The 26,398-nt window shown below is 39.6% G+C and overlaps 2 protein-coding genes across 2 annotated transcripts in view; one reads left to right on the top strand and one right to left on the bottom strand.

The window, feature by feature from the left end:
* The window catches only part of LOC120720993 (granule associated Rac and RHOG effector protein 1-like), a 40,651-nt gene extending 25,993 nt beyond the window's left edge, over positions 1–14,658 (bottom strand). Inside the window, exons 1-2 of the mRNA XM_040010953.1 lie at positions 14,535–14,658; positions 401–1,839 (exon numbers count right to left, since the gene is read on the bottom strand). Coding sequence (XP_039866887.1) covers positions 401–904 — 504 coding nt within the window. The 5' untranslated portion in view covers positions 905–1,839; positions 14,535–14,658. The remainder of the gene's footprint in view (positions 1–400; positions 1,840–14,534) is intronic.
* Positions 14,659–16,196: 1,538 nt separating this feature from the next.
* Positions 16,197–25,695, top strand: gpib (glucose-6-phosphate isomerase b). Its single transcript, XM_040011889.1, has 18 exons — positions 16,197–16,385; positions 16,594–16,684; positions 16,906–16,974; positions 17,191–17,310; positions 17,479–17,562; positions 17,660–17,806; positions 17,925–17,996; positions 18,086–18,130; positions 18,228–18,281; positions 19,436–19,496; positions 19,738–19,781; positions 19,918–20,070; positions 20,189–20,318; positions 20,877–20,953; positions 22,320–22,448; positions 24,205–24,280; positions 24,750–24,816; positions 25,253–25,695. The coding sequence occupies exons 1-18, from the start codon at positions 16,267–16,269 to the stop codon at positions 25,374–25,376; spliced, it is 1,662 nt and encodes a 553-aa protein (XP_039867823.1). The 5' UTR covers positions 16,197–16,266; the 3' UTR covers positions 25,377–25,695.
* Positions 25,696–26,398: the final 703 nt, after the last annotated feature.

Here is a 26,398-nt window from a genome sequence, read left to right on the forward strand (position 1 = left end):
AAATTTAGTACTGGTGAAAGATGTCGTGGTGACAAAAACTGTTTTTCTTCTCACATCCGCAGTGTTTTTCACACCTCACCCTCAGATCTTGACACCAGCTTAACATTGGGAATTAGAATGTTATTTGAGCCCGGAAACTCTGATTCATGAAGCCAGCATTCTAACAGAGACCAGCTAAGCATCTTAACCCCCTCTCCAGAGTGCATGAATATGATAAAGTATGTCATGGCTGACTTTAGTACCCCAGCTTGTGAGCTTAGTTAACAAAATTTAGACATTGATGTTAAAATTTCTTTGTAGCAGTTTTTTACTGAAGTCAAAACAATCTGACGTTGTCTTTGTGAACCATGTGGACTTTAAAAGTTCACATAGTAAGACTGCGTGTGATTTGGAGACTTACCTCAACATCCTGCAGGCTGAAGTCATTCTGGTCTTTAAAGTTGGCGGCTCCAGCGCTCAGCTCCATCAGCATCTTGGCGATCTCAGGCTTTATTGCTGCTGTCAGTCTGCTGGCGGCCTCCATGACGTGTTCCTGCACGTCCTTCAGTTGCATAGCTGCTTTGGAATAGTGAGAGTTCCTGAACACACTGCTGAACAGGTCTGTTAGGAAGGCGCTGGCCCGGCAGAACACGTTGAGAGCATCCAAATATTTTGAGATGCCTTGCTGGATATCGGCAACAGCGGTAGAGGTGCCAGAAGGAGGTGGGTGGCAGCTGCCAGACATGCCTACCCCAGTGCCCATGGGTGAAGAGGCAGAGCAAGAGGAGGCCAGAGAGGCGCTCAGGGTCCGGCTTAGCTCAGGCATCTGGTACTGCTGGTGCTGTTGCACTTTCTGCTTGGACCCGCCGAGCAAAAAGCGACGCTTGTAGTCCATTTTACTTTCCTGCGCACTACAACAATACATAGGTGGTGCAACAGCACCGGAAGCTCCTGTTTGTAGTTTCTTTTTCCCTCACAAAGTGTTCTTGTCCTTTTTAGGAAAAAAAAAAAACCCCCACCAAATTCAACGGCCCTGAAACTGTTCAAGTTAGGTATAAAGACAGCTCAAGGATTCTACCTCACAGAGGTTCATCTCAGTATGCCTTGTAGAGAGGCAACTTAGAAGTGGGTGAGGCCGAAGGGTGATCAAAAACCGACAAGCTGAGTAAAATACTCACATGCAGCCCTGCTGCAAAATCATCATGCCTAGCTTAAAAAACAGCAAAGACACAGCTCCAGATACTCTGTTTTCAGCTTCAAACAAAATGATCATAATAGAGGAGGAAAGTATTACAGCTGAGTTTTAAAGTGCATTGACTTTCCTTCAGAATGGGGGGGAAAAATCCTTCATACAGTATGCAGAGTATATACACTTATGTATTTACATATATAAACCTATACCAGCTTCAGCCAGTAAAAGTAGAAAATTATTTTAAAAGCTGAAAGCAAAAATGAATCCGAGGAAAATGACACACTGGTCAACAGCACGGAAGGAAAATGGCAATTTAAAAAGAAAACAACACACAAGCAAGTAAATGCTGGAATCAGAGGATGTGGCTTCGTCTTTTCTTTTGCAGTGGCTGGCAGAGGAGCAGTGGGAGGCGAAGGGCAGACAGATCCAGTCCGTCTCAAATCCTCTTCACAAAGCAGGACACGGCAGGCAGTGAGCAAGCGGCCAGCTGATAGCTCTGTCTGCCTGTCAGAAGTCTCCAGCAGCTTCCCGGTTTCTCCCCGTCTGCTGGCTGAGGTAGATATTACTCACCGCGGAAACAAGTGTGCTTCCAGATCTCGCTGTTCTCTGCGGATGCAGATTAGAGCGACAAAAGCACAAATGTATCTGTAAGGCCTCTAGGTCATTTCCTAAGGGAGGAAAGGGCAGAGACACAGAAGAGTGTTAACATCATGTCAAGGAGGAAGGATGAGCTTAATTTCAACTGCTTTACTGTGACAACCTAAAATAAACTGGCTGCTCTACAAAAATCAAAACATGGCTAATTTCAGCTGACTTCTAAAGTTTTAGGATTAGTACATAGAATGGCGGAGGTATAAACTGTCAGGTAATGTGCCTTCAAACAACAACTAATATTCTAGTATGAAACCTTTACTGGATGGTGACAAGGAAAGCAGTAAGCGAAAGCATGTATACTTTACAATACAATATGCAAGCCACAAAATATCAACTTGCTTTAGTTTTGTTCAGTTGATGTGACATCCAATCAGTGATATCAAACCACAACCATAAAGTTGTACTACCCATTATGTGTTGTTAACCAGAAGTGACACTAAAAGGCTTTTATTTTAGAAAACTGATTGGGAAGGATGCGATTAGCCACAATTCCCTGAAATTGCTGCTAATATTGTATTACAGTTTGGTAAAGAGCTGTGCTTTAGTTGTACATTTCTAGACGATTACTAATACCATACCTCACTGAGCGTCTGTGCAAAGAATCTCTGGCAGTGTCTGGTTTAGCAGTACACAGCTGCAGACAGAAATTCCTGCATGAAGCCATTGTTGGAAGACACTGCGGGGTCTGTTGAGCTACACGTAGTAGGAGTCACAATACTCTCATTCTGTGTGACTTTTCCATCTCCCTTTGGCCTTTTCACTGAATTAGGAATATAATATTTTATATTGTTAACATTAAAGCGGATTTGGCCTCACTTCTCTTCTAGCTTGTGACTGTCAGAAGATTCGCAATTTAGAAGGTCTCAAGACAAACCACAGTTAATAAGATTCCTGACAATAAAACAATACTAAACATAATCTGGAATCATATAAGTTAAATAAATAAACATTTCATGTAAACTGATCCAAAAGAAACATGCCTTAAATCCGCAGGTGTAAAATAACCTTTTTCTCATCTTAGGTCGCAGTGTTTTAGGAAGGAACAAAGAATACATTCCCATTAAACCAGTTCCTTAGCTATGCACTTGCAGAGAGCTTCGTGGCACTAAAGACTAAAACAGACACTCTTTATGACAATAAAGTCAATAGGACACTGAACATGATCCTGACCGACCATTTTCTTCATGAAACAGCTTTCCATATACCAGGCAGAAATCTGACTGTTATCTTGTAACATCACACTGAAAACAATTATGTTTTGGAATGAAACAGGAACGGCAGATAAAAAAAAAAAAAAAAATATTCCCAGCTAGGTAACACATCCAGGATGCTGTCACTGTAGGTTTAGCAGCTGTGTGGTAGTCCCACATACAGGGTAGCTTCCATTACGCATCTCCGCCAACATTCGCCTGACCTTCAAAACCTCACTTCCTTTCACAAACAGAGGGGACGCCCAGCAAAAGTCAGCCCACCCTTATCTGTCCTGGGCCACTGAGTTGAGAGACAGAGCCAAGGGAAACTACTGACCTCCTCTTGAAGGGACAAGGGAAATGTGCTTTCAATTTTTTTTAACCCTTACATTACAGTAGTTAGTCTTTCAGTTATTATTTTGAAAATTTGCTACAAGGACACCTTACTTAAAAACAACCACACAAATGTACATCGTAGTCAGGAGGTTTCATCTCCAACACTTGTTCAGCAAGTATTGCATGTTTACAATTGACGAAGATTCAGTGAAATAGGTTAACGCCAACCTTTTCCTAAACAAAACTGGGTGATTACTACAAGACAAACCCTGCAGGGATAACTAGGATGACCAGTCTGGAGCTTGGCTGTACATTTAAATTAGTCAGTGCTTATTCAAAGATCTAATACCCCACATCTGTATCAAGAATGTAATGCAATTAACTTTATTATACTATATATTCAATTAACCAATTATTTGTTCAAGCTCTAAAACAGACCAGAAAATATTTGGGTTGCAGGGTTATATAACAAAGAAAAGCAGGAAATCCTTTCATTTTAGAGGCCTGAATTAATGATTATTTGTCATTACTTTATAATTTCTTTCCTGAAAAATAACCAAATTTTCAGATCTAGTTGTGGTACAAAAATATCAATTATACTACCACCTACCAAGTTATGCTGAGAAATTCTAGGCATTGTAGATACGCTCTCTTTCAGGAAAACAAACAAACAAAACTTTTCTCTAGGAAGTATTTGATGAAGGAATAGCAAATTTTAATTTTATGTGATTGTCTATAATGGTTAAGAGCAGCTAACTAGGGCAACAGTGCAGCAGGCCTCTAAATCCCAGGGATTACTGGCACAGTGAGAACCTGCCAGGTGCCCACAATGCCTGCTAGTTGACATAAGTAATAGGATATAAGCTTCTACAAAGTAAATGTGAAACCTAAGCTCGGCTAGCCCAGAGCTGGCTACTTTTGTTCTCACACATTCACACTATTTTTGGCTAAATGATGGGTGGAAGATTAGTCTTCTTTCAAAACAACTTGATGAATATACTAAACAGGTCAGTGAGGAAACCACAGCGAACAAAACTAGCTTGCTAGTCATACAGCATGACGTAAAGGACCAGGACACAGCTGGAAACAATTAAAACTAATTGTGGACAGCAGTTAGACAGCTTTAGGAACGTGGTTTGGAAAAACAAAGGTTGGATATATTTAATCTTCATGAAATTATTCTCTTTTTTCCCTCTTTAGATTTGCTGCCTCAAATAGAGGAAGTCAAGTATCTCAGGGTTCTTGTTTACAAATAGCAGAGAAGTAAAGTAAGAGGTTAACACGTGGATTGGTCTAGCATTTACAGTGCTATAGATGCACCAGTTTGCTTTATTGAAGGCCAATCTGAATGCAAAGCTATTCACTGACTTGTCAATCTGCATTACTTCCCTCACAAACTGTGGGTTATGACTAAAAGAATGAGACTGCAGATTCAAACAGCAGAAATAAATTGTGTCTGTTCCCGCCTCCTGAATCTCCTTAGTGATAGGATGAGGACCTCAGTCATTCGGGAGGGCCTCCTGGAGGCCTCTGAGGTGAGGCATTGCAAACATGTCCAACCCAGGTCAAAATAAAGAAACAGTCTCTTGGCTAGCTTGAGAATGTCTCAGTTATCAACCAGAAAAGTTGGACGCCAAGGCTGAGAGAAGTCTGGACATCGTTTCTTAAGCAGTGATTATACCCTATTGTGGATACGGACCCAGGTAGCTGGAGACAACATGGATGTATTTAAATGAATTAATTTCAGTTGCAGTTCTTTGAAATCCACCTGAAGGGAACACAAGCTGCCAGTGCATTACAACAAAGACATGGATGTAACGTTTTTATTAACAGTGGTAATTAAAAACAAATCTGTCAAACATTCAGAGCAGTACTGTTGGCAATGTTGCCTCACAATAATATTATTTTAGTATAAAGATTGACAGCTATTGTGATGTGACAAGTGAGTCCACATTCTGAAGTCTCCACACTTCTTGTGGCTGCAGCGATGCTAGGTTGTTGTTTTTTTTAGCTGTAATTTTCTTTATTTGGACAAGCACATGGAGTGGTTATTCATCAGCCAACACTACTTGGCTTGATTAGCTATCTAGTAATTGGTGAGCTAAGTACAAGACACCTATTGGTTTCATCTCCCTGTGTTAAGACACATGCCAATCAAAGCAACTGTTAAGTCAATAATCCAGGTGGAGTTGGATGAGTTTTAAAAAAAAAATTAAGATAATGAGAAAAATCACCCTCATCTAAGTAGTTAAAAACTGGGAACCTATACACCAATAGTAAAAGGATTCTTTGACTTTGATTTTTAATGCTGAGTCTATAGCCCCTTTTCCATTCGCCCCTACTCAGATCGTTGGGTTTTCAACTACAATCGAATACCACCTAATGTGTGTGGTCGTCATTATAGCAATACAGCTGAGTGTTCCGTGACATAATTAGCTACAACAAAGGTCGACGTCAAGGTGATGATAAACCTGCTACTGTGGCTTTTCGTCAGACTTATTTTCGTGAAAGAGATGCTCTCATGATTCATCGAGTGACACCACTAACCAGCCAATCAGTCCCACGGAGTCTGCCGTCACATTTCAGTACCTGCTCAGATCACTTTGGAATCATGGCCAAGCAGGTACTATTTTTGTACTATGTACCAGGTACAATAAAGTAATTGAAAACCCTGATAAATATGGCGAACTGCGGGAAGTCGATCCATGTCGGTACTAATGGAAAAGGGGGCTTATGTTGACTGACCCCCTTTTGGAGTAAGCCTAAAGTCCATATGCCACTTCACACTTCAGCTCTAGATGTTGCCCAGGACAGTGTCATAAGATATGCTTAAAGGAAGTGAAACTCTTAAGATTAACAAAAAAAAAAGAAAAAAAGAAAAAAAAAAAAAAGCAGTGATAGTGGAAAAAAAATGAAAAAACAAAATGCTGATTCAAATAAAAAAATTTGTCAATTAACTTCATACTATCGAGATTACCCTACAATCACAATGGTATTAATCTGAGCCTAGTATAAAGAATATGGTTCTATTATCTTTCACTTTTAAAAAAAACAAAAAAAAAAAAAAAGTGAATAGCTTCGTCACACAATCTAGCACAGTTAAAATCATTTAGCCAGCTTAAAATTGGTGACACACTACATTTTTCAGCCAATGTCAGTAAATGCCATCTTATTTGGCAGGCCCATCATTCTATACCAGTGTTCAGTAATTGTGTTTTTGTTATGTTTTTTTCTTGTTTTTTTTTTTTTAGGGCTGTGAACAACAAAAGTAACAACACATTAAATGAGTGCTGTAAGTCAGACTCAATTCAGCCCAAACAACAAAGTGACATTATTAGAGAGTGTTCATGGTCTACATTTCCTTCCTGGCAACAAAACTCTGCAGGCAGAGGATATCCCAAGAGAAGCAGACACGGCATCAATATTAATGAGGCCTGTTGGCTTCTTAGGGTAGCTCTGTTGGCTGACAGCCTCCTGTTGCAGGGCACAGTGTGTTAGAGATTGCACCCAAACAAACACGTGTGATAAGAGCGTCCCTCCGGATGCACTGGAGTTCTGCCAGCCCACTTTAGTGTCCTTCCTCCAGCAGGAGCCGCTTAGGGCTAATGTTAGCCCTACTTCCCCACTCGCCGTACATGTCAGCTGCTCAACTTCAACAGGAAGGGGGTTTAGGTTTCCTGGAGCAAGCTCCCTGTCGCCAGTAACAAAAACTTCAAGCCAAGTATGCCACTGGGCGTGTAGTAAAGTCATGGTACCTGTCTTTACAACCTGCTGGCCAAACAACTGCTTACAAAGGACTACCTTAAAAATGAGGTAGTATAATAGCAACAAATCCTTGAAATACTGATAATAATTCAGAAATGCCACAACTACTTAAATAATACTGTCTGGGCTACACTTGTATTGTAACAGATATTCATACTGATCAGCTCTACTTGACTATTGGCAGGGGTCTGCATTTTATTTTATTCAAATTTCTCTATAGGTTTTACAACATTAAAACACCCTTGTGTTAATTAATGCAACCTTCAGGATATACCGGTGTTCATAACAGCAGTTACTTTTGGATACTCTGCCATATTTGTGTCACTGTTACTTCAAAGCTAGGTGGCTTAATAGCTGTAGATGGGGCAGCTGTTACCCATGTTGACAGCTCCTTATCCATCTGCCACTGGGAGGCAAATACAAGCCCTCTGATGCTCTAGCCACAGGCCCGACATTAGCTCTCTCATGAAGTCTATTTCGGCCTTCATGGGCAAAACAGCTGCCCTGAAAGTCCACACTGCCCCGTTTTTAGACACTCCAAAAGGTTCAGCGCAAAGTAAAAAAATGTCCTCCTCTACATCTGTTGCCAATGAAGCAAAGGAATGCATTTCCCCAAGAACACTCTTAATGTGAGTTCATACGAGTATAGAAAAATGGGCCAGAAAAACTGATATGCTGCAAAACATCTCCACAAAATGTAATGTAAACATGAAAAGTGCATGTTTAAAAAATGATGCACTAATTGAAATGGAAGGCAAAGTTTACACTGTGTGTTTTACTGAAGACATTCCAAAGAGCAGATAAGTCACAGTGAAGTCTGAGAATCGGCAGACAGGTCGAGGAGGTCAGTCCGAATGACAGGACAAGTGCCGTGAGCAACTGTGTGATAGGAGCTGAGCCAGACTCCTCTTGCCCACAGAGCACAAGGAGAGTATTGTGGCAGCCCTGGTGTCCTCATACCAGCACACAGAAAAAACACACACATGCACACTTACAAAGTCATGCAGCTGCATGTGCAAGAGGAAGAGAAAAATAAAGGTCTTGGCTACAATTTAATATTAATATCAATAACAACTTTTTTTTCCCCATCAATATAGTCTGTTTCTTCTTCGTCTTCTTTCTTTCTTTTTAATCCTGGCCCTGTTTTTTTAGGCATTGCGGGTTTTGATTGTTGTGGTTTTGTTCCCATAACTAATCCTGTTTTGGTCCCGTTTTTGGCTTGAAACTAAAAATAAATTTGATTTTATAATCAGGTATTACAAAAGACTGTTTCTAAACACTTTTCCAGTTCTGCTAAATTGTATTTTTTGGCAGAATTTGCACTTTATAAAGCAGTAGTGAAACCTTTCCTACTGCTTAATAAGTACCACTGTCATGAGTTTGCTCAGACATATCAGTCAAGAGGCTGATACAGCTGGCTGGATAATATTAGACTAACCTGTAGTGTCCTAACACACACACTGTAAGTAGCTTATGGCTCCAATAAAAATAGTGAACAGGCCGCACTCACAAAGGACACACTCACAGGCCTCATAGGTCTGTGTTGCACAGACTTCAACATGTGCTTTTGACTTAATTAAATATTAATACATTCCATCACCCTAAGAACAAACAAAAAGCATATGTCCCAAATGTATTAAAGTCTAACGGGGAATCAAGATGTCAGCTGACATGCATGCATGAATCTCATTTGATTAAATAAAAGTCCCATCTCATCTGATCTAATCTAAGCTTTTGCACAAAGCCTAAATACCTTTCAACAGTCAACATTAAGCAATCGGAATAAGCTCAAATACCCTCTTCAAATAACTCTGTACAATAGACCATGTTTACTGTGCCTAACCAGTGGGTTTCAATAAGTGAGAGCTGTGATGAAAGGCTCTGACGTCAGTTCCATTCATAAAAGGTTGGTGGCAACCTGTGGGGATGAAAATGCTTTCCTCAGCCTAAACTGAGCAGACTGTATACTGAGATTGCAGGTTGTGTTACATGCCAAGCATGAGAGTTGTATTTATAGCCAAAAAGAAAGAGAATTTACTTTTCCCGTTTAGCCACAATGACAAAATATATAGCGGTGTCACAGAAGCCGTAAATCTAAATAGGGTAGTAAAAGAAAATCAAGCCAAGTATAGCACTATGCATGTTATCATTAATATAGCTGCACCAATCTAGCTTTTACCACTTCTTATTCGATCCCGAGACCATGGCTTAAGGCATCTTCTTATACCAAGTACTGATCTGACCCCACTGTTAAATAAATAAGCTATATAAATTTATTAAACTGGTACGCATCCCTTTTGTCAACAGCTAATTAATTATCTTGAGTTGATTCAACTGCTATTAGCTTAAAGGTGGGATACAGACTGACAAACAATAATTCACACACACGGTCAACTTTGAATCGCTAATTAAGCTAACCCATGCATTTCTTTGGACAGTGGGGGGAAGTGACTGAGTCAGCTGCTTTCACAGCTGTTTGTATTGTAATATCTGTTCTGAACTTAAAGTTTTTAGCTAAAAAAATAACATTGACATTATAATAAATAAAAAAAATTAAACTAATGAAAACTAAAGTAAACAAAACAACACAAATTAAATTTAAAATAACAAAAGTTCTGCAAACTATTTAAAACAAAAGTGAATTTAAAAAGCCAGAATGAAATGGGAATAAAAACTAATTTTAAAGCTCAAAATTATAAAATATGCATGTTGATCGCAATTTGCATTTAAGTTACAGACTTTTGAAGACATTCAAAGACAAGATCTTGGCATCAAGGATGTGAAAAACAACCAAAATGCTGACACTTTGCTGTCAGCAGCCGGTTCACAGTTCCTGAAGCGTTGCATAGCAAATACAAAACAAAGATTTGAAGTGAGCAAAGCAACCCCATAAATCACTACAGATTTTATCATTCCTAATTCTCACACAGTTACAAAACTCAGTAAATGACAATCCTTTGCACAGAGGATAAAGAAAGGCTGTTTACTGACTGAGTGCTTCAAAACAATACAATACATTGGCAGGTATGGCACAGGGTGCAGTCTATGAAACTTTTAAACACTGGACAAATGTTTGATTCACTACTGAAATACCTTACAACAATCTATAAAATCTTTACCATCTCCACTGCTTGATTTTTAGTAACTGATCCCAACGTCTAAGCTGCATATTTTCTGCAGGGATTAATAAAGAGAAGTTTCTCTATAGAGTTTCATGGTAGTCTTGTTTCATTTGATCATCTCTGGTGCATGAACAGTCATGCTTCTCACTGGGAACATTTGACTGAGGGGCAAATAGCTGACCACAAACTAAGGCTAAACTGGTTTCCCAGGAGACAAGGGTGAGATTTCAAGGAAGAAGCCCCCTCCCTCCCTCCCTCAATCAATCCTTTGATTTTCTGAAAAATCGACAGTGCCCCTTATAATCTGGTGCGCCTTAATGTATGAATTCTCGTTGTGCTTACTTACCTCAAACCGATTTTATGTGGTACATGGCGCTCAAAAATTTGTCAAAAAATGTTTTAGCAAGACTTTCGTAAGCTACGAAGCCGCACCGCTTGATGGACTGTCAGAGCATTACGGCTACTGTAATCAGGAGCCTTGCAGAGTAATACACACTGTATGCTTGTTAGCTGCTTGTTTAATTGAAAATACATTGATGGGGTTGGTTTTTTTTGCACTAATAAAGTTGTGGAGTTGTAAAAGTATTTTGTCTTGCATCAATTATATCGTCAGTTATATTGTTATCCCAAATTTTCAAATATATATCATGATAAATATTTATGACCATATTGCCCTGCCCTACATGACACACTAGCAGACAGAGTTGAAACAGCCCATGTAAGAGAAAGAGGTAGACCCAAGCCCTCTGACACACACAAATACTGTTAGTTTTATTCATCCAAAGGAAAATACTAACACAAACCACACAAAGGAAAAAGATTAACAGAATAAAATGGGTTGCAGCTGAAAATTATTTAATATGATCAGAGACATGTGAAATATAAATTGTCCAGTCTGTCCCAAATTTCACGTGTTTGATTAAAGTCAAAGTCTAGAAACATCTATATGTCAAAATCATGTCACACTCACAGCATCAGCTAATGGCAACAGGGAATCAATATTAGATATTAGGTACTAAACACTGTCTGATGTACATTAACTTTACATTTTGTATTTAAAATAATGTGACTGACTTGTTAATTACCAAATTAGCCATTAACTATTCCAAAAGGTGCTTTTTAGTGTCAGTGCTTTACTGCTGTGTCCCAACATTTTTTTTAATGTTTTGCTTGCTTGTCACACTTTTTTCTGGATATACGGGAAACAAAAAACAAAAAAAAACAAACATGCTAGCACCTACCAAGGAACTTTTTACATGTATTAAACAAAAATTACCAGAAAAAAAGTAACCTTTAATTTATAGTTAATTTACTCAAGCTTAATTACATTTGTTTCAAATGCAGCCAAAAATAACAACAAAATACAAACATTTACATTAAAAAAGGCTCTTTACTTGAGATGACTCTTCGCCTTAGCTATATGTGAGCCAGATGTGGTCCCATGAGTAATCGCCATTAAAAGCTTGTTTTTGAGCTTAGAAAAGCCATTTTTCAGTAAGCAATAACTTTTCTCAGTTCCAGTATTTGAACTATCCAACTGAATGCAGGATTTAAATCCTACGTACAAAACGCAAACTCTACACAATGCAAATCACTGCAATGTATTTACATTTAACACAGACTCCCAACTTTCTGGAAGTTGTAGTTAGTGGCTACATAACATCCTGCAAATCTTTCTGGTCTCAATGAAAATTTTTAAGTAAACCTCAATACACAAAATGAAGGAATTCCTGTTTATCACCTACTTCCCCCTCAGTGGAAATGTCTCTGTAAGACTCACCTACATAAATTTGACGTGGAACAATAATGACTATAAAACTCCTTTGTTTAAGGAAATATCATTCAGGCCCATGAAGTGCCTGCACTCCACCCGATGCAAGTGCAAACAGTAATCTTGTGACTGCTGACTTCCTCATACATGTATCCGGATTTAAAGTTAGACTGAGGAAAATGGCACTCCTGGTCATATATATCACATGTTGACAAACACTGGCAACAAATAATAGTATGAAAACAACTGGAGCCTCAGTGCTAGTCCACCAGCTATGGTGCCCATTCAGGCACATAGGCTATCCAAAGGAAGTGAGTTTAAAACAGACAGGAATTTTGCAGTGCAAAGCATGTATTTCCACAGAGACACAGCTGTGGCAGATGTCAACACAAAGGTTCAGGGTTGTTTTAATGACAGTTGTACATGCATGCAAAACTCCACAAAAGGAACGTGCTGGTTTTACCATACATGTTCACTTTAACAAAAAATAAAAAACAACAACAACAAAACCACCTATTGGACAATATTAGATGAAATTGTGTGTTAGGGTCAACAAAGCCACTGAAAAACAGTGGTTTTATTAAACTTCAAGAAAATACGTTAATGAAGTTGATCTTCATGAATATTAATTATAATTCAACTGACATGAGCTGAACTAAACCAAACAGAGCTTAACAGGGAATCAACTGAGGCTCCTCAAAGGTGAAAGAAGAGCCTTAAAGTGGATTTTATACCAATTATCTTAATTTAAAAGCCCTTGGAAGGCAAAAATTGTAATTGAAATCAAATTAACTGCACACCCCTATTACCTAACAAGCAAGAAAATATGAATCATGCAATGACAACAATTTTATCAGTCTTCATCAGAGTGGCTGCTCATGGCAAACCTTGCACGTATGAATAGCCAATCAGCGCACAGACATCTCAAATCATAGGCGATATCCTATGCCAAGACACGATCAGACAGTAGGACAGCTTCTACTTTCACCACAAGCACATCCACACGATCTCAAACGACAGACATCTGGCTAGACTGTAGATGGCTACACCCCTCCAAAGAAGTGGGGCAACGTTATTTATTAATGCAACTCCACTCATCTTCTCTGTACTGTAGAGACTATATAAAAACATCGACATCAATGTAGTTGTGCAAGTTTCTACTTTACTTATAGTACGATTATTTAAGGTCAATATATCGAAATTAATGTAAACCAAGAGGCGAGTATTAAAAGACCATAATAGCATGTCTGAGGATACGATTTCAACACCTCTACAGCATTACTGCTGCTCTGCTCTGTACGTGTTATTAAACACAGCAAGGCTACCGGTACTCTAGGGCTATTATTACAACAGCTTGCTACTTAATCCTGAAACCCCAGCGGGGAAGAAAACCAACTAACTAGCTAGTTTTGTAAGGGGGTTATTGTCAAACACGATCACTATTTAGCAGGAAGGTGTAACAGAATTCCCGCAAGCGCAGTTAGCCGGTTTCATCGAAACTCTGGGATGACATGGCCCAAGTCATGGGAACACTATGTCGCAGCTATTAATACGGCCTTTTAACGCCCTAAACGCGGTGTCGCCGGAAAGCCTTTCGCGGCATCAACACGCCAAACGCTGGATAAGCGAATGACGGGGAAATGCCACCCCCGGTGGGTACCCAGCACACTAGGTCCCTTGCTTTCCCCGGTCTTTGACACTCAGCCGCCTGCCACACAGAAACAGACGCTCGCTTTCGTGTTAGCTAGCAAGCCGGAGCACAGAAAGGCACAGAAACAAGTATGTAGCCACAGGAGCCGTAAATAACGTCCGTGTCGCCAGCTTGTCTCTAACGTTAGCCTGCATTCCATCTTTGTGCGGCGGATGATCACCGACTGCAGCGCGTAACTTCAAACCGAGAACGCCCAGGTCCGTTATCGGACACGCAGTCAATCCAGGTTATTACAAAAGCTTAAGGCTTGTTACATCAATCTCGCACGTAAGAGTGTCAAGACGATGATCAAATCTGAAGCATCGTGCACAGATATAAACAAGGGGCAGTGTTAACAGAAACAAACGACAGCGTCAACCCACCTCTCCTCCTTCGCTAGCCGAGGCGGATGCGCTTTATCAGCACACATGAAATTGGGCTTGTGTACATACGAGCGTTCAGTTGCACAAATATGTCAAGTCCTTCTGGAGCCTTCACTGAAAACACTTGTCTTAGCGATTATGGGGTTGCAATATTTTGCTTAACACGACTTAGAAAAATAAGCACGTCAAATAAAGGTGCGTCCGATAATAGACACACCAGTACTAATCAAGCTAGCTACACAGCTAAGCGAGCTAGCGTTAGCAAACCAGCTAGCTCTCTGCGACACGACTGTAAGCGCTGCTAGAAAGCACCAGCTAACGTAAGCGGCCCGGTGCTGCTCCACCACAGACTCAAAACAGCCGGGACTACCGCGGCCAAGACAAAACAAGCTTCCCGTGAAACACAAGAAAATTATTACAGTACGCGTTCAGTTAATCAAAGCATCGCTTACCAGCTCTAGGCATCCACCCTCTTGACAGCGAATTCCCTGTCTGTGTGACCACTATCAAAACCAAGTCAATAAACTCACACTTCCGCTGAGACTTTCACAATAAAACCGTCAATCAGCAATATTTTATCATTATATTTTGTCTTCCTACAACACCGCCTTAAATACCATTTAAAAATAATATAAGATTGCGTTACCATATTGTTTAATTTAGTTTCTAAACCTTACACTTCAATTTTGGTTCTTGTAATATAACTCTAACTAATATAAAAAATAACGATAACTATAAATAACATAAATATAACCAATATAGTAAAAGGCACGAAGTAAGAATAAACATGGAAAGCATCAAACATCATGATTGAAAAAGTAGGGAAACCTAGTTATTCAAATGAAAGGGAACCCAAATAGTGAGCTGAGAAAAAATCGAATTATATCTTTTGCTTGAAGTGTAGAACAGGTTTGTGACTACATGGAATGAAGATTAAGACGAAATAAAATCCAGCACAATTTAATGCTGCTTCTGGATAAGGTTTTCTCGCCCCCTAAAGTTTGTTAGAGAATGTTACATCTTGTACTTCATGCTTAAATAAGAACACTTGGGGGCGCTAAGGTTTCAAACTTGTCTTTAACAATGCAACCTCTCCAGGTAGCAGACACCTGCACAGCTTTAAAGGATACAGCCTGCACTTGATCTGGATCTGCAGTGTCTCAACAAGGGTTACAACTTTTAGATTTAGATAATTAAAGAGGAGCCACAATTTGCACTGTTAGGTCAACTGATTTCATCGCTATGTGTTACATAAAATATGCACGTACTGAAATCATGCATATTAAAACACATTATGTTACACACATTTACCATGAACTAGCTGAGCATAAATGGTAGCTTGTCTTTTTTTACTAGCTGTAGAACAGTAATGCTAAATAAGGCATAACTAGTAACAAGCCAATATGCTTGTTTTTGGACTTCAGTGCAGCGTACTACAATGCAGGTTTGGATGAGAAACCTGCGAGAAAAGCTTAGCCTATAGTTTGGATGTTTCCTTTTTCCCCACATATAGTTGGAGAAGAATATTACTAAATGTAAATTAGCAATTCATTACAAAATGAAAAATTGTTGCGTTCATATAATTCTTCTTTACCTTGGGCATAAATGCAACCCTTATACTCAGTTTTAAATGAGTATGAACTGAGTTTTAACTTAACTGAGTTTTAACATTTATGGCCACCTTCCATTTTTTGTGACTGGCTTCCCCTCACAAACAGAAGTTGGAAGGGGCTGCTGTGCTCACTGCTGTGCTCTTTGTCTCTGAGATGGCCATATTAGAGATGTCCACTCTCACCGAAATTTCACAGATACAGAACAAGTGAAAAGAAATTGGAGACTTACAGTGATTATGTCATCCACTGACCTTCTTATTTTAAACAGTGGCCATTTTTGGCTATTTGACTACTGTATAACCATTTAAGAGAAAAATAAGAAAAGGTACAACACATTGTCTGACCTGTGTGATGATCCGTGTGGCACAGTGAACTACATGCACTCTAACCCTGCAAGACAGTGGGCAAGTGTGACACGCTCAGGGCATGGATATTATATGTCTCTTGTAGGAGGGGCAAGTTTAGATCTAGACTGTGCCCTTCAAAAAGCTCTCTCTCTGACCTGCTCAGTCGCACTCAGCCAAGATAGTTGAGCACAGTGGAGCACAGCAAGCCCCCCTCTCTGGACAGCATGGGACTTACTCAGGACCCCAACTTTCAAAAGTTGCAGGAGTGGTACACAGCCCACGCCCTGGGCCTCAACATGAGGCACATGTTTGAGGCTGACAAGGAGAGATTCAACAAGCTCAGGTATAAAACAAGAACAGAATACATTTAGATATGTTTGATGTATTTAGTAAGTTAATGTTAATTCTGTTTTATCATCTGTTGACATGTTCACATAACAGTCCTCTGTGTGGCTTCATTACATACATGTCAAACCTCAACACAACAACAAAATGATAGTTTTTGTCTGGATACTGATACTCAGGAAATATCCTCATCTTGTCTCCAATAGCCTCACACTGAAAACTGAGGATGGAGACATTCTTCTGGATTACTCCAAGAACCTCATCACAGAGGACGTTATGAAAATGTTGGTTGACCTGGTAATTCAATTTACATTTAAATGATCTGTGGCCTTTAAACTGTTTATATTAATTACCGAATCATTAGCCAATCAATCCTTTCATCAAGCAGAAAGTGGGGGTCAGTTCATCAGATACAAGTTTCATCTTCACTTAAGTTGTGTTTCTTTGAAGGACTGCTCATAAGTTTAAAACTTCCCAAATTGTTACTGACATAGCATTCATATTTATTGTTTCATTAGGCCAAGTCAAGAGGCATTGAGGCTGCCAGAGAGAAGATGTTTACTGGAGAGAAGATAAACTTCACTGAGGTGCTCGTTGTTAAACAGTCATAACTTCGCTTAACACTCTTTCTTTTATTTCTCTTAAAAATGAACACTAAGTACGGTAAATGCAAGCTGAAAAACCCATTCACTTCTCATTCACAAGCAGTGTAAGCAGCCAGCAGAAAAATACCCAGTGCTTCAGTGCTGATAGTAAGAGTCTGTGTATATTAACATTTATCTCCTGGTGCTGTGGAAATGAAGGGCCGTGCTGTGCTCCATGTGGCTCTGAGGAACCGTTCCAACACTCCCATCATGGTGGATGGGAAGGATGTAATGCCAGACGTTAATAAGGTTCTGGAGAAAATGAAGGGTTTCTGTCATGTGAGTGAACCCAAAAATAAAGGCCCAAAATCACAACAAAAGCTCTTCCACAGAACTGTTTAAACAATTCACTATGTCAGTTTTGTAGCCCTGCTCATGATTTTTTTGATGCAGCTATCAGCAGTTTATAGACCCACAAAAATAATGTTTGCGATTGATGTGTCGCAGAAAGTTCGCAGTGGCGAGTGGAAGGGCTACACAGGGAAGGCCATCACTGATGTTGTTAATGTTGGAATTGGAGGATCTGATCTTGTGAGTGGATTTGCTTGAAAGATCTGTTTATCTTACATATATTAATAATTATACAAATAGGCCTGACTTTTTTTTTTTGGCTTACCATGACCTGTAGGGCCCCCTGATGGTAACTGAGGCCCTGAAACCGTACTCAAAAGATGGACCTCGTGTGTGGTTTGTGTCCAATATTGATGGCACCCACATCGCCAAAACCCTGGCACAGCTCAACCCTGAGACAACCCTCTTCATCATTGCATCCAAGGTAACATGTTCATGAAGAAATGAGGAATATTTATTTATTTATTGCTAAATCTTCAAGCACAGACAGAAAGTTCCTTATAAATTGCTACATGAATATCTGTGTATTCCTATATATACAGACATTCACCACACAAGAGACAATTACAAATGCTGAGTCGGCCAAAGCTTGGTTCCTCGAACATGCCAAAGATGTGAGTTTGCAGCAATCCTGCACAGCACAGTTTCAATACTACACTAAAAGGATGTCTTTCTTAATTATAAATTTGATATGTTTCAACAGAAAGCTGCTGTCGCCAAACACTTTGTGGCTCTTTCCACCAATGGTGTAAGTTGTACCAAATTTTTTTCAGGGTTAATAAGCCTCTCGCTGCATCTACACATTCTAATACTAACTTTTCTGTTTTTCTCTGTCTCCCCTTCAGCCCAAAGTGAAAGACTTTGGCATCGACACAGAGAACATGTTCGAGTTCTGGGACGTGAGTGCCCTTTGAGCTTTAAAACACACACTGTATGCAGGTTTTTCCACGTCCACACGGTGCCATGGAGCGAGAGTAGAAGCTATAAATAAAGCAGACTTTTGACCTGTGAAGTAGGTGAGACAGACTCTCTGAACAGCAGCTGCCGGGTAATCAGAAGCCTCTCTCTTCAGTCTCAGTTATTATTGGTAGTGACCTTCTCTCTTGCAGAGGTTACTGTAAAGGCTGAGTTGCATCAAAGGTCAGAGAGTTGCATTTAGTTACATTGTTGGTATTTTAAAGGTAACAGCTATAATGTGGCCTTTATGTCAGGAGAAAATGGCTGCATGCACAAAATCTACAGCAAAGGTGGGCAATCAATTTTCCCAAAGGGGCACATGGGAGACTGGGACTGTTATAGAGGGCTGCCACAATAAGCTTATAAAGAGCTAAAATTAAAATCAAATGAAACTGAGTTAAGCTTATTGATGTGGCCCTCGACATCAGTCCCAGTTTCTCATGTGGCCCCTTGGAAAAATGTATTGTCCTGCCTCTAGTCTACAGTATTTTCAGTCCAAAGGAGAGAAGAAGGGAGAAAAAATGCCTAAAAGAACTTTTGGAAAAGATTTAAGACTGAATCAATCAATCAATCAATCAATCAATCAATCAATCAATCAATCAATCAATCAATCAATCTTTATTTATAAAGCACTTTTCATACAAAAAAAAAAAATGTAGCACAAAGTGCTTTACATGGTTAAAAGCAGCCCACCCCACCCCACCCTCCAACTCACTCCCCACACTCTCATTAACATAAACAATGTGAATACACACATATCCCCCCCCCCCCCCCCACACACACACACACACGCACACTTAAAGAGTAAAATTGGGCTGGGTACGCATGTGCCAAGTGAGGAAACACTATAACAGGGAGCCGTCTGCACCGGGAGCCGGTCACAGACCGTAGCCTCCGGGCTGGGCACACAGCAGGAGGGAGGCAAAGAAGCCCCCCAGCCAGGCTGAGAGGCAAATCATACATTTCTTGCTACTATTTAACAAAGCTATAAAGATCAAGTGTGGTGTTTATTTTAATTGCATATGTGTATAACCTTGGCTTCCTTTTATTAAAATGGGACAAAAACATTGTATAATTTTTGTGTGTTTTCTTGTAGTGGGTTGGTGGTCGTTTCTCCCTGTGGTCTGCAATTGGAATGGCTATTGCCCTGCATATTGGTATGTACAGTAAACACACCCACACATTTCAGGGAGCTCGCTGGGGCTTAAACTATAGGAATACCAAGGTTACTTGGGTCCATCCTGAGGAGAAATATTTGCATTTTTATGTCAGTATCTAAAATCATTGCTAAAACATATATGAAAACTTATATGTGTGGACCAGCAATCATATTCATCCCAAGTACAGTGCTAAAAGTCTACACAATCACTTAACTTTTCTTGTGCATCTGATCTCCAGGCTTTGACAACTTTGAGAAGCTTCTGTCAGGAGCACACTGGATGGTGGGTACACCATAATGAGATGTTCAAAGTGTCACTTCTTCACCTGCCTGATATTGAAAATTATTGTTATGATTTTTTCCCTAAAGAATGATACAGAAAACATAAAGGTAAATTAGGTTTACCCTTTCATATATAGGACAAGCACTTCCGTACTGCTCCCCTGGATAAGAACGCTCCCATCCTGTTGGCTCTGTTGGGCATTTGGTACATCAACTTTTTCCACGCTGAGACCCAGGCTATGCTGCCCTATGACCAGTATATGCACCGTTTCACTGCCTACTTCCAACAGGTCTGTCCCCACAATGCAGAAGTGATCCAAAACATTATTTTAAATCAACTTATAGAGTTGATAGATTATTTTAATAATATAAGTGAGTCATTGTATATTGAGAGTGTTTGTTGTCTAGGGTGACATGGAGTCAAATGGAAAGTACATTACTAATCATGGGACACGTGTGAACTACCACACTGGGCCAATAGTCTGGGGAGAGCCTGGAACAAATGGACAGCATGCCTTCTACCAGCTCATCCACCAAGGTAACTCCACCTGGGAGCAGCAACAGTCATTTGATTCAGCCGGTCTTTTTCTGGTCCTGGGTTGTCAAATATGTAGACTGTGTACAAAAACCAGTACATTAAAGTATTTCTGGAGGTTGGTGAGTTGTTGAATCATAAAAACAGTATATACTATTGTAGTTTAGTTACATGTAATTAACAGACTCAGTGAATGTGGAAATCTGAGCCATATCACTGAAATTGCTGTCAGTTGTCTTAAGACACCTCAGGCTGGTGATTATTTCTGTTTGTATCACTCAGCATATAAGAAAAAAATAATAATTTACCAAGAAATATACATTTCTATTGTCTAGCAAAATTTGTGAGGGAAAGTGATAAGGTGTGTTTTCATTTAAAATATTATGGTTTCAGTGCAGGTGAAACTCTTCAGAGTAAACTTATATACAGTTAAAGAACTGGAATTATCTTAATGGTCCAGGATCAAATTGAGCTGCATGTAGCCCACAGACTAAAGGACTTTAATCCAGTTTGCTACCTGGTTAAGTTTGTCACTAATGCGACTCAACATGTTCATTTCAGGAACTCGAATGGTGCCTTGTGACTTCCTGATTCCAGCTCAATCACAGCATCCAATCAGAGACAACCTGCACCACAAGGTATCACTGATGTTAGAGAGGTATCTGTCTAAAGCAGCATTTATGCAGATATTGCGAAGTCTGTCTCTTGTTTAGGATATTAAATGAGTTTGACCACATCCTAGACTACTCTACTAGACTGTATAGACAAAAGTATTCAGCCATACCGCTTAATCTTAAAATTACAGTGCTTTTAGTTTCCCTGTAAGCACCTAGCCATGCAGTCTACTTATATAAATATTTGTGAAAGAATTCACTGACTTGAAATGTGGTACTGTAATAGGATTCCACTGTTGCTACAGGATAGTTTGTGGAATTTCTTTCCTCCTAGATATTTCACAGTCAACCGTAAGCACTACTTTTCTGAAAAAATCTCAAGCATGCCAATACACCACCTTTTCAGCAACACATACAAGCTAATAGGATGCATAATGTTAGTAGATTTAATAAAGCTAGATAAAGAGACCAATATTAGAGCTGTTTTTAATTGTTTTAAACGGTGGTTGGCGGAGGCTGCTTGTTGGATTTGTGAGATGAAAGTCCAAACCATAAACTTCAAATGATGGTTTTATGATAAGGTTTGTCCGAGAGGTAGAGCTTGGGGTGGAATTAGAAATGATTAAAATCAGTGTGCAACAAATAGCTACGAAAAGTCACAATAAACTATTCCCAAGAGAGCTGCATGTTCTGATATAACTTTTGTGGGCATTTTCTCAAAGCTCCAAGACAAGTTATTTGGCAACATATATGATATTGCACTGGCACCTTGAGGTGATTGTCAGACCTCCGAAATTACCATCAGAACAAGAGCTGCGCACTGGAGCTGAGGTGCAAGCCACTGACCTTCAATTTATTTTCTGCTTCCTTCTAAATTGTCATAGTGGTCAAACCAGTTTATGCCAACATCTATTTAAAGACGCAGCAACAAATTGAACTTTTGATCTTTGCGGGGGATTTGTTGGTTCTTTTATGCTGTGCATTTTTGTAAAATGGTTTGATTCCACTCATGTCCTTAGAAAAAAGGGTCAGCGCAAATCAATGAGAAGTTGCTCTGAGTGATCACCTTTATTCTATAGAATATTTATGGGAGAAATCAGTTTCAGGATCACTATTCCCCAATTCGAAGGGCACGAGGGGTCATTGAATCATTTTATAAGCAGAAAATATGGGTATAGTTAACAGATCTCACGCCAGCTAAAGAAGTACAGGAGATTTTGGACTGATGTGTCCCAGAAATGAGGGAGTATCTTTTAGAAAAATGGTGCTGAATTCTTTCAGTTCCAGATACTGAGACATTGTAAATATATTATTTTAATTTGTTACTTATCTGTTTGTTAATCATGTAGGAAATACACTATCTAAAACTGCCTGTTTCATTTGACTGTAGATCCTGTTGGCCAACTTCCTGGCTCAGACAGAGGCTCTGATGAAAGGTAAGACTACCGAAGAGGCCAAGAGGGAGCTGGAGGCAAGCGGCCTGAGTGGGGAGGCTCTGGAGAAAATCCTACCACACAAAGTACGTAGAATAAAGAGAAACTACCTTATCAAAGATAATGAACCTGCTGCGCTGCTGATAGCATGTAACAGCAACAAACTTAAACCTAAACTTAAGAGGAGAGCTCCCTGTCATGTTGCTTTTACAAACCCGATTGCAAATTGTTTTTGACAGCAGGTTAGAGAGACTCACCCAGTAAAAACTCTGTGAACAGATGTTGAAGACAACTGTGTCACTTTGAAAAGTGAAAAGACATCTAAAAAAAAAAAAAAATACATCTCTCTTTATGTCTAAAGTTGGCTGAAAAATGAAAATACACCTTTTCTTCTCGTTACATTTGCAAACTCTAAAACATCAAAGAAGTTCAAAGCACTCTCTTTTTCAAATAACCCTGGAGGCTTGCTGAAGGCTTTTTTGCTGAAATGCACTGGAGTTTGTTTTTGTTTTTTTTAAAGGTTAAATATGACCATGGTCTGACAATGGAGGCATTTATTGATTTTATTTGAAGAATAAATTGCCTTGGACTTCTTTGATGATTTAGCTTATATGTATCTCATCCAAAGAGGACCGCAAACAAACACAGTCTGAATCAAGGATGCAGACTTTTTCAGAAACCATTTAAATGCATCTTCAAACTCCTCAGACAACCAGGAGAATCAAACTCTGAACCTTCTTGCTATAATGTACTATAATGTTATTTTTTTTAAATGTCATCCTCTATCATCTGCCTGTCCAATCACACTGGTTTCAAATTAAATTTCGATCTAGCTTTGTACTAAAACCCCAAAGACATATGTATTTGCAATTTAAAAAATGAGGGGATTGTCACAGATTATTAGGCAGAGGACTCAATCACAGGACTTTGAAGTTTTAGAGAGAAGGTGAGGGTTTATTTACAATGTGGCACCAAGTGAGGATATATACATATATACAGTGAGACAGATAACACGGGGCTCCAGGGAGTAGAGGGGGGTCTGAAGGGGAGGGAAGGTCCAAGGCAGGTGCACGCACCCTCCTTTTCAACTCAATCCACAACTCACTCAGATAGTCCACTCCAAAATGCTCATGCTCACTCACACACATCCACAGGAATCCAGCCGGCAGGGAATCTAGAAGTCCTGTACACAGAGGAAAACAACGTTAGGAGGGAGCTCTAGGACAGCACAAGGAATACTCAAAAGGCTAGGCTACACTTAGCCACAGGTGTGTGTTCAGGGCGGGTTCAGAGGCGAGGAATCAAGGTCCAGTTCCGCCTTGGAAAGGCAAAGACAATAAAACACACATCACGACCTCTCCAGATCTTGAGAGATATTCACTTGTGTCATTTCAGTTCAGTTCACCAAAATAAAGAAAATAAATAAATAAAAGCTTCCAGTAACGAGATGTGTTTCAAATAGGAATAGGAATTGCCTAATAGAAATAAGCAAATCTGAGATGGTGACATGGTGGGTGGACATTTATACTTGAAACTTAAACTGAAATGACAATGACCCACTTTTGAACCCATCTTAAACATTTAATTTTAGCCCTGACAGCTAAGTACCATGTTTACATCTGTGTCTAAAGTAGACTTCTGATTTTTGTTCAAATTAAAGTCAAGTCATTGTAACAGCTAAAAAAGTTAACCCCCCCAAAAACTTTCCATGAATATCTTGTGTTAGGGGGACAGTGCCCTCCAGTGACATGTATGGACATGTCAATGTATACTTTGTTAAAAAAAATTATTTTTGCAAAATAGTGAATTGTATTCTAAAATGTTTCTATTTGATCACCGCAGGTATTCCAGGGAAACAGACCAACCAACTCAATCATCTTCAAGAAATTGACTCCATATACACTTGGAGTACTTATAGGTAAACCACTTTTGTCACTGTACTGGTTTTATCATTGGTAACATTACCAATAACAATTTCTTTTGAAGCTTTAATGTCCTTTTAAACATTGTTTTAATCAATTTAATTCTACATATACCATTATCTAATTTAACCCGGTTAGTTTTATCTGAAAATGAGACATTACGAAATAATTTCCACTGTTTTTAAATGCGCTGGACTGCACAATAATAAATGATATCTGAGACAGTGGTGGTAATGATCACACAGTGGGAATTTCCTGAAACAGCCAAAGAGCGGCAATTTCCAGCTGAGCTTCAGTCAGGACGTTGCACACTGTTGCATAGTAACAGTCAGTGTGTTTGCACCTGTGATGGGAAACTAACTGAGCAGGTTTTATTCTGAACAGCTCTATTGTGCTGCTTCAGAAATTCAATCTTTGTTTTCATTTCATTTGTTGAATTTGTGATTATTCTTCCCATTTTTGCAGCAATGTATGAGCACAAGATCTTTGTCCAGGGATTAATGTGGGAGATCAACAGCTTTGACCAGTGGGGGTGAGTCTGTTTCTTTCAGCATACACAACAAGTTTCCTAATAAAAGTCTCTCTTTTGTGCTAATTCACAGCTCCACATGTTTATTCCTGGACTCTGCTGAAATTTTGCATGATTCACAGTCAGAATTAACCTTATTTAACATTTACTATGCCTTGGTGTAGGCCCCTCCGTTCATCCCCTTTCCGAAACAAGCCTCTCCCTCACTTTAGGCCAACTTTCTTCTCATTGTCTGACCCAAAGGTTTGAACACCAGGGGCTGCTGTGCTCAAATAAGCAAGCTTTAAGAGAAGTCTGACGCCTAATGTTATACTGTGCAGCTTTCAGATTGAGGCACTGTGGATACATTTTTGCAGATTTTCCAAAATGTATTAACACATGACTGAACCCATCATATCTCTTATATTCATGTCTTCTCCCCTCACATACGCATTATTAGAGTGGAACTGGGCAAACAGCTCGCCAAGAAGATTGAGCCTGAGCTCAAGGACACTGCTGAGATTCACTCCCACGACTCCTCCACCAACGGACTAATCAACTTCCTCAAGAAGAATTTTGCCTGAGCTGAGTGACCTCAATAACTTCCCCTTGACTCCACAGCATTATCTATCTTATCAGCTCAGGAGCTGCATGGACAGGAGTCCCGCAGTGGCAGCTGGTCACTCCCACGCAGTCGAGCTGAAGCACTCTGTATGTTTGTTCTCGCATTATGAATATCGTGACTGTCTAGTATGCTGTCGTTTCCACGTTTGTTCGTTTACCACTGTGAGAGGAAAAGCTTTTTGTATTAGACTGTCGTGACAGGCAGAGCGAAGCATGCCCCCACTCTTTCTCTACTGTTACACGAAATTTTGTTCCTGAAATAAAAATCTTCACACAGAATATGTAGATATGTTCGGTTTTCTCGTACATATGTACATGTATGTAATGATGATGTGAGCGTGCAACTAACAAAAAGCAGTACACCACTAGATGGCATCAGAGTGCCAGATTTATTTGCCGGGAGCAAATGAGCCACCCAGTAATCAACCAGTTATTCAGTGGAACAAAGGGTCAAAGGTCAGTCCATCTGTACTGTTCCTCCCCACAAATCCCCAGACTCCACAGCATCCATTTAGCTTAGAGAGAAAAACAAACAACTGGACTAAACAGCATCTGGACTGGAAGTCAGTCAGCACTATGTTTAACTAGAATTTAATTTTATGATCGTTTTGGACACATGTAACAAAATCTCCTTGTATTCTCCTGATAAACAGAAGGATCACATATAATACTTGTATGAGAGGCAGCTTGCTTCTGAATAAATCATGATCGTGTTAAGTACTGTTTGATGCACAAAACAGCCTGAGCCTTAAATATATTTCACGGTGTTTCCTTCACTTTAAACCCACTGCCGGGTACAATTACAGAGTGTGTGTAAGGACAAACAGAAAGTTAAAAAAGAAACCGAGACCCCCAGACACTGCTGGGTTTTCAGTCCTGTTGCCAGGCAACAATACAGTACTTCAAATCTAACTTGTGCTTTTTATCTCTAGCTCTGAAACAAGATACAGAAGAAAGTGAGTTTGTCTGAGGAGAACATTCT

The sequence above is a fragment of the Simochromis diagramma genome, unplaced genomic scaffold, assembly GCF_900408965.1.
Source record: "Simochromis diagramma unplaced genomic scaffold, fSimDia1.1 OVJJ01000603.1, whole genome shotgun sequence".
Lineage (NCBI taxonomy): Eukaryota > Metazoa > Chordata > Actinopteri > Cichliformes > Cichlidae > Simochromis > Simochromis diagramma.